This window comes from Caretta caretta, chromosome 14 (genome assembly GCF_965140235.1).
Source record: "Caretta caretta isolate rCarCar2 chromosome 14, rCarCar1.hap1, whole genome shotgun sequence".
Lineage (NCBI taxonomy): Eukaryota > Metazoa > Chordata > Testudines > Cheloniidae > Caretta > Caretta caretta.
Window position 1 is genome coordinate 1,431,393 of NC_134219.1, and position 11,301 is coordinate 1,442,693.

The 11,301-nt window shown below is 60.7% G+C and overlaps 1 protein-coding gene across 1 annotated transcript in view; it reads right to left on the reverse strand.

The window, feature by feature from the left end:
* Window positions 1–3,788, reverse strand: part of TIMP2 (TIMP metallopeptidase inhibitor 2) — a 31,161-nt gene extending 27,373 nt beyond the window's left edge. Inside the window, exon 1 of the mRNA XM_048817760.2 lies at window positions 3,452–3,788. Coding sequence (XP_048673717.1) covers window positions 3,452–3,581 — 130 coding nt within the window. The 5' untranslated portion in view covers window positions 3,582–3,788. The remainder of the gene's footprint in view (window positions 1–3,451) is intronic.
* Between the last annotated feature and the right edge of the window lie 7,513 nt (window positions 3,789–11,301).

Here is an 11,301-nt window from a genome sequence, read left to right on the forward strand (position 1 = left end):
ACCAATGAACCATCCAGAGGGACCACTGAGGCTGGAGCCTGCATGAGGAGTGGGGACCCTGGGAGGATGAGGGCAGGAAAGTGACACAGGGGCCAGCTGATGTGTGCTGTGAACTACAGCTATAGCACCCAGCCCAGCTCCCGCTGAAAAACTCGGGGAATCCAGCAGCTTGGATTGACGCAGCTTCACTTTGTCTAAAATCTTCCTGTCCCTAAATCAGTTTGCACAGGCCCCCGAACAAACAGCGGGGCCCCGAGAGACTCTGAGGGACAGGCAGGGGTGAGACCTGCAAAGCAGGGAGGCCACCCGGGGCACTGGGCACTCAGGAGCAAGGGGGAATCTGGGGCAGCGCAGGGTGTGCAGTGATGGAAGGGGGCTGGGCTGTCAGCCAAGCGGAGCTGCCAAAGTATTTCAGAATGCCTCCCTCCAGCCAAGCCTGGGTGCTGCGGCATGGCGCTGCCCCTGAGTGCGGCAGGCAGCGGGCTTGGGCTCAGTTTGTTTTATACGTTAAATGCAATAAGGGTATTATTCATAGAAAGAGGAATCCGGATCCCAGCCCTGCCAAGACCTCCCTTTCAGCAGCATCCAAGCCGAATAAAACTGGGATAGAGGAAAGGAAATGCCTGGAAGTAAGGAACCGACAGAAGGTGACCCAGCCCAACATGGCCCACTCCCCAGGCCGGGCCCGGCTCTCTGCTCAGCATTCCCAGCCTGTTGTAGAGTGCCAGGGACCCTTTGGGAACAGTGTCCAGTCCGCAACAGGACTAACAAAGCTCTCGCCTTGCCCAGGGTGTCCCCAGCGAGCTTGAGTAAATCAAAATGGCAACGTGCAATGCTAGGTTTTGTCATTAGGGGCTCAGCTGCAGTGAGCCCAACCCACCAGAGCAGACAGCTTCACTTGTGCCTGGTACTCGCCCTCCACAGGCCCAGTGCCCAGGCTGAGCCTGGGGGAGGGGTGTGCAGGGATGCAGGGAACAAAGCTCAGACTTCTCGAGGAGGATCTTCATCCCATCTCTGCTACCTGATTCAGAACCCCAGAGAGCGAGAATGGCCCAGGGAAGTCCCACCCTACCAGACAGACACACTCCTGGCAGCACAGACTGACACACACTCTCCCACCCAGCACCACTTCAAATTAAACAGACAGAAGCCCTGAGGCCACAAACCCTGAGAAACTCAAGTTCTGTTTGAGACTGGCGCTGGGTCTAGAGAGAGCTACGAGACGTCACTCTCGGGTGCTTTGCTGTTTAAGCTTCATCTACGCAGCCTCCCACACGCCAGCAGGCCAACTCAGCCAGGCCTGGAGGATGACGCAGGGAACCATAAAACGTGCAATAAATTTGATAACTGCAAGGTGGTGAAAGAGAAGATAAGACGGGAGGCCCCACTTTAAGCCGTGTGTGTCCGGTCCCACGGGCTTGAGGGAGCAGGGAGTGAGGGCAGGGCACCGACCGCTAGCTAGGTAGCGGGCGGTGATGGCAACAGCTAAAGCACAAATGATTCTCAGCTGAAAGCCAAATGGCCCGAGCATCAGAGGCAGATGGCACACGAGGGGGACAGCAGGCTCCTGTTCCTGTCTCTCGCCAGAGCCAGCTGGCTGTGATGGAGCAGGCCCAGTCCAGCTCTCATGTGCACAGGTGGGCTCCACGCTTGCTGGGCAGAGATAGGCTCCTGCCCTGGTGAGGGCGCCATGGGAGCTTGAGGCTGCTGGGGAGATGTGTTGAATCAGGGCAGTCCCTGAGAGTCCTGCCATGCCCCTCCCAGGCAGCATCACCCTATCCAGTTCCAGGCTCCCCGGCAGGGTGGGGGTTGCAAGTGCCTTGTTCCATCACAAACGCCTCCAGGTCCAGGACTGGGAGTGACTTGCCAAGGACTCCATGGAAATGGCTCTGTTCACGGCAGACTAATCTCTCATGGGTTTTAACTGGGGTGGGAGCAGCCAGGGCTTCTGTTTGCTCACTGTGCTGGGATGGGCCAGCTCCCCAGCAGCTACCAGGGAAGCTGCAAGCCCTTGAACTCAGCTCTCGGCAGGTAACAGCTTCCCAGCTCCACTCTGCTGACTGGATGCGGTGAAAGTGCTACCCGTGGGTGCAGCTACCAGACGCGGGCGCAGGGCTCTGCCTAAGCTTGGACCCAGAAATAGATCCCAATGAACCCAGTAGGGCTGGAAAGTGGGGGGCGGGCGCCTATTCCAGACACACTTAAACTCATCCTGTACTACCCATCCTCCTACTACTTCCCCCGCAGCCTGCCCCGAGGGGGTTTATACGGCTAAGTGCATACAAACGAGTTCCCGGGCCCGGCCTGCAGGTCACGGCCCAGCGATCACAGCCTCCCACACTCCGTCCGGTGTCTCGGGCACCCTTGCCCGGCAGTTCGGAGCCAGGGGGCAGCAGAGTTCATAGATACCCCCCCGCCTCCCCGAGGATAACAGTCCCAGGTTTACAATGGCTCCATGGAACCGGGCCCATGCTCAGAAGGGGCCCCGGCCTGCTCCACTTGCACTGCACCCCAAGATCCCGCTGGCTCCCCCCACCCACCACTTGCTCCTCTTGACCTGCCTGCCTGCGGCCTCCTCGGCCCCACCCCCCTGCTCCTCTCTGCCCCCTGGCCGGACCCCAGTGCACCTCCGGCTCCGGGCAGTCTCGGCTTCCCACCACTGGTGGGGCCCCACCTGTCTCCCCGGACCCAAGCCGCCTGGGACTGGTGCAGAAGCCTGGCCAGTGTCAGTGGCGGGGGGGAGGGAAAAACAGTGTGGGGAGCTTGGCTGGGCCCCTCCAGGGGAAGTGCGTCTTGGGGGACCCCGGCCGGGGCAGGCCCTGGCCTGGCTGATCGTACCGGGGCCGGGAGGACAGCCGGGAGGCAGGGCATGGGGGAGAGGGTTTCTTGCGGCGGGGGGGGGGGGTGCTGGGCTGTGAAGGGGCAGGGAAGATGTGTGGGTTGGGGCACTAGGGAGTGCGGGTTCTGGGGGGGGGGGCTGGGCAGGGGTGGTGCAGGGCGCTGTGCATTTGTGGGGGGGCTTGGGGGTCTCTGGCCATAGGGAAGATGTTGGGGGCTGTGTGGTGCGGCATGGCCCCCCCAGCGGAAGGGGCACGCTGTCTGGCAGCTGCCGGTTTGTAGCGAGTGCCCTCGCGCTGCGCTGGGCCACCCCTGCCGCGCCAGGCCCCACTGCCCGCGGCTGCCCCCTTGCTCCGGGGACCCACCGCCCCGCGCCAGGCTCCGCTGCCTCCACGGGGGCCGCAAAAAGGTGAATCCCGCCCTGCCGCAACCCAGCGCGGCCCCCAGCAGCCCGGGCTCCAGCCCCCGCGGCCGCACGTCGCAGCCCCCCAGCCCCACCAACCTTCCTGGGCAGCGCCCGCGGGGCCGCTTGCGGGGCCCGGCGCCCCTCGGCCGCCGCAGGCAGCCCGGGCCGGGCCCTGGGGCGGGAGGCGGCGCCGCGGGCGCCCCTTACCTAGGTCGGCGTTGCAGAAGGCCTGCTGCGGGTGCACCGGGGAGCAGCTGCAGGCGTCGGCCGGGCGCGCCGCCCTCCCCAGCAGCAGCAGCGCCAGCCAGGCCAGCAGGCTGGGCACGGGCGCGCGCATCTTGCGGGTCTCGGAGCGCCCGGGGGGGCCCCCGCACCCAGCCAGGCGCGAGCTGCCCGCCCGCCGCGCCCCTGCCGCCAGGCTCCCGCCCGAGTGCGGCTCCGCCGGGCCTGGAGCGCCGCCTTCCCCGCGGGCAGCAGATGCAGACGCCGCCGCGGCCGCCTCCCTTGCGCCGAGGGTTTGCGGCGCCGCTCGGCGACAGCTGCTTTTAACGCGCTGGGGGCTGGCGGCTGCTCCGCCCCGTGGCACCGGGCCAGGCCGCTGCGCTCCGCCGCTCGCTCTCGCCCCTTCCTTCCGCCGGCCCTGCGGCGTGTGTCCGCGGCCGGCCGGCCCCGGCCCCGGCCCCCTGCGGCAGCGCCGCTCCCCTGGGAGGGGCAGGGCCCCGCCGAGCTGGGGCAAGTTCCGGGCCCCTCTGCCCCGCCCCACCTGGGGAGTCAGCTCTGCTGGGGGCTGGGGGAGGGTCGTCCCCCGCGGAACCGGCCCCTGGGTCAGCCCCGGCCCCTGGCCCTGCCAGCGCCCAGCAATGGCCAGGCCTAGGCCACAGTCAGCCGGGTGCCCAAGGCGGGGGGAGGGGGCACAGCCAAGCGCCTTTCCCAGCACTGGCCATGAGAGCAAGGCCACAGCTGCAGGGTGCCCCCTCCTGTGGGGCTCCGCTCCACCCCGGGGGGCAGAGCCTTCCAGAGAGCCCCCCGCTGCTGGCAGGAGTAACCTCACCATCGCTGCGACAGGTGCCTCCCCAGCGCACTGGGGGCGTGCCCCGCCCTGGCAGCACAGGGCCATGGCATGCCGTCTTGGCCGGTATTTTAGGAAGAGGATCATGGCCAGGGGGTTCTTTGCTTCCCCAGAAATGTGGGCGCTGGGGGAAGGGGCAGGGTTCCGGCCATCACATTCCCCTGCGCTCAGGAGCCAAGGGCCCACGGCTGCAACATCAGCACCAGCCCAGACACAGCCTCACGTGGAGCTGGCACCTGGCCAGTGCTGAGCGGAGCGGGACATTTCCTCCGAGGGCTGGGATTATGTCTGTGCCCAAGCATTTCCTGGTTTCTCCTGCTGGTCTCTTCCCAGCTCTTGCCCCCCCTTCCCCATCTCTGGTCCCCTGAGCACCACAGCCTGGGACCGAGCTCTGCTCACCCCCACCAACGTGCCACTTTCCAGACCCTCGTCCTTTACTGAGCACACAAAGCTCAGATCTTCTCTCTGGGCCCTGCAGCCCTCAGCGCAGCCCCCGCCCCCCGGACACAGCCTGGGCCTGGCTCCCCACAAGCCTCCATTTCAGCACTGGAGGAGGCAGGCTTTGTGATCACACCGACAGCCACATGCAGCGGACACCGCTTTCCTGGTCACTCCACGCTCAGGCTCTTCAGCCGTTCTTGCCTCGGCGTGAGAATGGGGAGGACACACAGCTCTGTGGCTGTACCTGGCAGGGCTGTGGGGACTCAGTGCTGCCCGCTACACCGCAGGGACAGTCTGCTCAGAACTCCAGCTCAACATCACGAACAAGCAGCCACGACCCCGCTCCTTGCCATGGCACTGGGCTCCCATCTCAGCATGCATTGGAGAAAAGGCCACGTTCTCCTGGATGGCAGGAAACAACAAAGATGCAGCCCACATGTGAGCATTGGGCGAACACCTACCTGAGTCTGCTGGCAGTCTGAGACAATCGTTTGGAGGAGGATGAATTGCCCCATTCACCTCAGTGGGGTATTAACTCTGAAACCCAAAGACAATGCATTATATCCCAGCACTCCTGCTGTTTCACTGCCGGGCACACGATTTTCAAGCGTTCTCTGGAGTCCCAATAACTTAAAACACCCAGAGATGTGGGTTTTCAACAAGGAGAAGTCTGTTCTAGCCAGGTGCTCATGCCCGGGTACTAAATATCAGCGTGCCTGAGAGCTAGCACAGGGCGGAGCTGGAATCAGCATCACGTTTAGTGAGCTGCACCTTTCCTCTTTCTCCCCGCTTTGCCAGCGCTGTCCCCTGGGCGGTGGGATGCACAGGAAGCCCTCCCCACTGGGTCCCTGTAACGGGATTCATGAGTCACCCCCACCACGCCTCCTCATGGCTCATCCTGGGATTAGCTCACCAGGGTCTCATGCTGCCCTCCAGCTCTCTCTCTCCCCTCCAGGACTCTCATTCAGCCCTCTAGCCAGGTCTCTGTAGTCCTCCCCTTTCAGGGTCCATCAGCATCTCTCTGCCATTCCAAGCTGTTCTCTGCCCAGGGACCCCATGCTCCGCAGCTGTGGGCTACTCAGTCCCAGACCTGGTTGCTACTTCCCTGGGTTCCAGCCTACTTTCCCCCCTCCGTCCTCTGCGTTTTCTGCCTGGCCGAGCTTCCTCCGCCCTGTGGCTACTCCACCCTTGGGCTTCTTACCAGAGCCTGTAATTGCTAACACCCCTCTCTCTGGTCAGGGGGCAGCCTATTGCCCCCTGCACCTGCCCTTCTGTTCTCAGCTTTTCACAAGCCCTGTCCAGGGGAGCTTCAGCCCTAATTAAGCATTATTGAGCCCTGGCTCCTTCAAGGAGCAGCCTATGTGGTTAATTGGCCCATCTAGCCACCTTAACCCCTTCAGGACCGGTGTGGGGTGAAGGCCCCATCACAGTCCCCCTCAACAGCAGCACTGGCCTCTGATACTGAAGGGGGCAGTGAGCATCACGGAAGGACGGGGCATGGCTCTAGAGAGGGGCCGAGCCCTCAAGACCAGTGGGGCCATATGGGGGAGGACAGTTGGGAACTTGGCTCTGGAATGGCCATGGGGCTTTCTTGGAATGAGGGTGAGGGGGTTTGGAGCACACATAGCAGGGTGGCACCCCGGTCCGCACCAGAGCCTGAGGTGCTGCCTTATTGTCAATCACAGCAATGCTGGAGGCCAAGGCCCTGTGACAGCTGCAGGAGACAGGTGTGGCTAAGGAGCTCAGCAGGGAAACCGAGGTGGTACCTGGGATGTGGGATGGGGTGGGAGTGACAACAGAGGGATTGGCCAACCCAGGTGCTACAGCAGGAGGAAGAGAAGGGCCCCAAGGTGGTGGGGTGGGAGGCATGGGCCAGGCCCACCGAGAGAAAGCTAGGCTGGGGGTGGCCCAGAGAGAGAGAAGCCGAGACAAAGCCAGAGCTGACTTAGTTAAGCCAGCGGCGAGAGAGGAGCCGCTGGGGGCCCCACAGCACTGTTGGAGCTGGGAGCCGGGTGGCTCTGGGGTCCAGAGTGGGCCGGGATAGGGCTCCCCTGCTCTTGGATGGTTTCGGGGGGCAGCAGGCCCCTGCAGGGAATGTTCCGCTGAGGCGCTGGAGGAAGCTCCCCCCAGCCCAGCGGTGAGTCATGGCTGTTTGGGATAAATGGAAACACATGTCCAGCGCCATGCTGGCTCATTGCTCCGCTCTCCGGAGGCATTCAGTAAACACGGGCAGGGGGAGGGGAAGGAGCCTGCCTGCCTGGCTCTGCCCTGGGGAGAGGGCCCCGGCACATCAGCACCTCAGGCTGAGGGGAGTTTCACCCCACATCCCAGCAATGGTCATCTCAGAAAGAGCCACTCCCATCCCAGACCAACCTGCCCCATGTCCCGGCTGAGCACACAGGCCGCATTAGGGCAATTCTGGGTGGCTGGGAAGGGCCTGGCAGGGGAGTGGCTGGGCCCTGGCTCCTGAAGGTGGAGCAGGAGAGGGGAAGTTGGCTCTGATGGGAAGAAGGGGCACTCCCCAGAGGAGACTGAGTGAGGCAAGTCATGGCTGCCACCTGAGTCCTGGCTCGCAAAAGCCCAGCCCCCTCCTGGCATGCCTGGCCCTGGCTCTCTCTAGATCTGTGCTGTGGTTCAGTGGCTTTGAGCCTGGCCCGAGGCTACAGGTCTGGTCCCCCTGACTGCCTCTGTCCCCTCTCCCCAAAATAAAGAGGGTGCTGTAGTCCCAGCTGGCACTTCACCCTCCTGGGCCAGGGAAGGGGAGTACCCAACAAACTGGCAGAGCCCAGACCCTTCTCACACTGCCCGGAGACCGTCTGCACAGTCCCCTAGGCTGCATTCCCCCAGGGTCCCAGCTGGTGCCACTCAGCCTGCCAGCAGCTCCTTGACCTCAGGCTTCAAATATCATCCCCTGCTCAGGGCTGCTGGATGGAGAACGGATCCAGCGTTTACACTTACGGCAAGGCATGCCCCCACTGTGCCCATGCCGTGGGCCACTCCCAGCCCTGGCATCTGCCGCTCCTGCCCCCGCTGTGCCTGTCCCCGGGCCCTGTTCTTGGCAGGCTGTTCAGAGTACAGCTGACGCGAAGCTGGCATGAGACGCATCTGCTCTTGTGATGCAGAGGGCGGTGGCAGTGTGGCCCCTACCTCACCCAGCAGCATGCGCTAGCCCTGCAGCTCCTTCCTCAGCTGCCAAAGGAAATACGTTTGTGAGCAGAGCATGACAATGACACAGGCAGGAGAAGCACGCTGGGCTCTTAGGGCAACGGCTGCACCCTGGAGCAGGCCAGTGCGTAGAATGCAGCCAGCGGCACAGTGTTGCCACCTTTCCACGCAGGGTGCAGAGGGGTATGGGACCTGGTGGAGAGCTCAGGGTACTGCTGGCAGGGGAGTAGGGCGATGGCAAGTCAGCAAGTGCCGCCCCTTTCAAGCGGCCTCCTTGCACTCCCGACTCAGGGTTCAGCGAGCAAGCTGTGAGTCAATGCAGCGGCCTGCCTGAGTCTGCAGAGAGTCTGAGACAATGGCTCGGAGAGGTGGGAACTGCCCCACTCATCTCAGTGGGGCACTAATGCAGGTGCCCAGGGTCGCTGAGCTAAATACCAACTATCCCTGGTCAGCACAGCATGGACGGAAGGAGACAGAGGAGCATGTTCTGGCTAGAGCGAGGAGCGGGGCAGGTGGCATTTGGGAGATACCATTTATTTCCCCACCCTTCCAAACTAAGGAGCTGAGCCCAGCAGAGCCCACAGGGGTGCAGTGGGGGAACAGAGCCCACAGGAGCACCCAGACCCTGCTTGAGGAGGGCCCCCGCCTGGGGAGCCCAGCAGATCCCTCAGAACATGCATGATCATATTTTGAAAGTCTGCTGAATCTATTGCAAGAAGGGTCTGGCAAAGGGCAAAGGGCAAAGCACGGCTTCTGGGCAGAGCTGGCAGAGCACCATTACTTCCCCCTGTCCAGTTCAGCCCTGGGGGGCAGGCAACAGAGGGACAGGGTGCTGGGTGGGGAAGGGACGCTGGAGTCTTGGGAGAAAGCACTGGGGCCCAGGGGGTGCTGGTGTTGGGGCACAGGAGTGTGACCAGCCTCATCTGGAGGCCAAGCACCAAGTGTGCAAATGAGGGTGCCCCTTGCGATGGGGGGTGCATCACAAGCCCCTTGCTATCTCATGGGGTCTCAGCCTTTGCATGGTCATTACTGAACGAGCTGGCAGAGCTAAGGTTAAATGAGAAGCTAACTCAGAAGGAAATACCCACCCCCCACCCCCAGCTTCTGGACAGGAGCCAGGCACCAATCGTGGGGTCAGGCAGGTGAGGCCGTTAACCCCCATTAGAGGGTTCCTGGTACCTGCTCAGGAGCCGCTGAGACTGGCCTGTCAGAGCCGGGAGCACAGACAAATGGGCCCCTGGCCAGGCGAGCCCCACAAGCGCCCTCTCTATGCCCTGATACAGGCCACCCAGCGCGTCCCTTTAACTAAGGAACGAGGGGTTCCCAAGGTGCCAGCTAAGGGCCAGGCCCAGCAGATTAGTGCAAGGCCGTGCAGTTCCCCAGGTCGCACAAGGCAGCGTGGATGGGCCCCGGGAGAAGGGCACGCCAGCCAGCACACCATGGGCCCAGGCAAGGCCTGCACATGGGCTGGAGATCCCAGGGGAGGGTGACTTTAGATACCAGCCCTAGGGAGCATCTCCTGGGAGTTGGGCTCCATCGTGTTCCATAAGCTCCACGGTGATGCCCAGAAGAGAACCCGAGTGCCCCTGTGGGGAGGGCAGGGGGGCGAGCTCAGTGTTTCCACTCAGGGCAACCCGGGAAGGGGGCCGGTTCTGAAGGAGACCAAGCCTTCTTCACGCAAGATGAAGATCACGTGTGGCGGCAGCTTGTCTGGTCGCAAAGCATCTCCTTAGCACAGGGGTGGCCAACCTATGGCGCGTGAGATGATTTTGAGTGGCACTCACACTTCCCAGGTCCTGGCTGCCGGCCTCAGGGCTCTGCTGCCGGCGTGGGGTCCTACCGCCGGCCCCCTGACACCCAGGGTCCCGTCCGCCGGCCCCACTCAGCCTGCTGCCGGCCCTGGGTCCCAGCCACTGGTCCCAGGGGCTCTGCTGCCAGCCTGGGGTCCCGGCCGCTGGCCCGGGGCTCTTCAGCCTCCCCCAACTGTGGTGCACTGGCCCCAGCCTGGGCAGTGAGGGGTGCAGACAGGGGCAAGAGGGGGGCGCAGCTCAGCAGCCCACCTTAAAAATTGTTCCAGCACCACTGTACTGGGATATTTTTAAGTCCTGATTTGCTTCTTATATCCCTATCACGCCACGTGGAACAGCACGCTGCATTTGACATTGTGCGTGCCATCTGTCATGATTTTTCCCCATTGTAAGTTGAGGGGTACGTTTGACAAAATGTCAGCTCCTAAGAAGCAGAGTTCGATGTCTGTTCATTTCAGCCTTCTTGGACGGACACATTTGGATTTATTCAAAAGAAGGACCGTGCTGTTTGTGCTTTCTGTTGTGAAAGTGTTGTTTGTCACACACCAAGGGTTCAATGGCATTTTCAAACGAAGCACAAGAAAACCTTTCTCGACGAATCAGTCAAGAGTGAATCGATCCAAAAGGCAGTAGGAGGATATGAGAAGCAAAGCAGTGTTTTTAAATGCTTAAGTGTAAGTAAAAAATCAAGCCACAGAAGGAAGTTACAAGATTGCACAGTGCATTGCAAAAAACGGAAAGCCGTTTACAGATGGGGAATATATAAAAGAAGTTTTTCTCAGCAGTTCAGAGGTTTTGTTCAATGATTTGCCAAATAAAGATACGATCGTATCTAAAATAAAAGAACTGCCTGTCTCTGCCAGAACAGTTGAGAGACGCGTAAGTGAAATGGCAGAAAACATTAACGAAAAGCAGACGACTGCATTAAAAGACACAGCAGTGTTTGGAGTTGCAGTTGATGAGACTGTGGATTTAAACGACGTTCCACGTTTGGCAGTTATTGCAAGATATTGTGCTTCCAATGAAATTCAAGAGGAACTTTGTTGCCTAAAACCCTTGCATGACACAACAAAGGGGGAAGATATAGTGGAAAGTTTTGTAAACCATTTTGAAGAACGAGGAGTTGATATCAGAAAAATATTTTGTGTGACAACAAATGGTGCTCCTGCCATGGTCGGAAAACAGAAGGGATTTGTAAAGTTACTTGAAGATCAAATTGGCCGCCCAACAGTCAAATTTCATTGTATCCTCCATCAAGAAAACCTGTGTGCTAAAATTTCTAATTCCGAGCTTAATAATGTGATAAATACAGTGGTGTGAATTATGGATTTCCTTGTTGCTTGATCTGCTTTGACTCACAGACAGTTTCAAGCACTGCCGGAAGCGATGGACAGTGCTTATAATGCCATTCCACTTCACAGCACCATTTGGTGGCTAAGTCGCAGCAAGGTTTTGGTGCGCTTTGTAAACTGGTTTGATGCAATCAAGGCCTTTTTATCGGAAAAAGGACAAAACTACCCCAGACTGGATGATGACAAATGGCTGTGTAAGCTCATGTTTCTAACTGACATCAC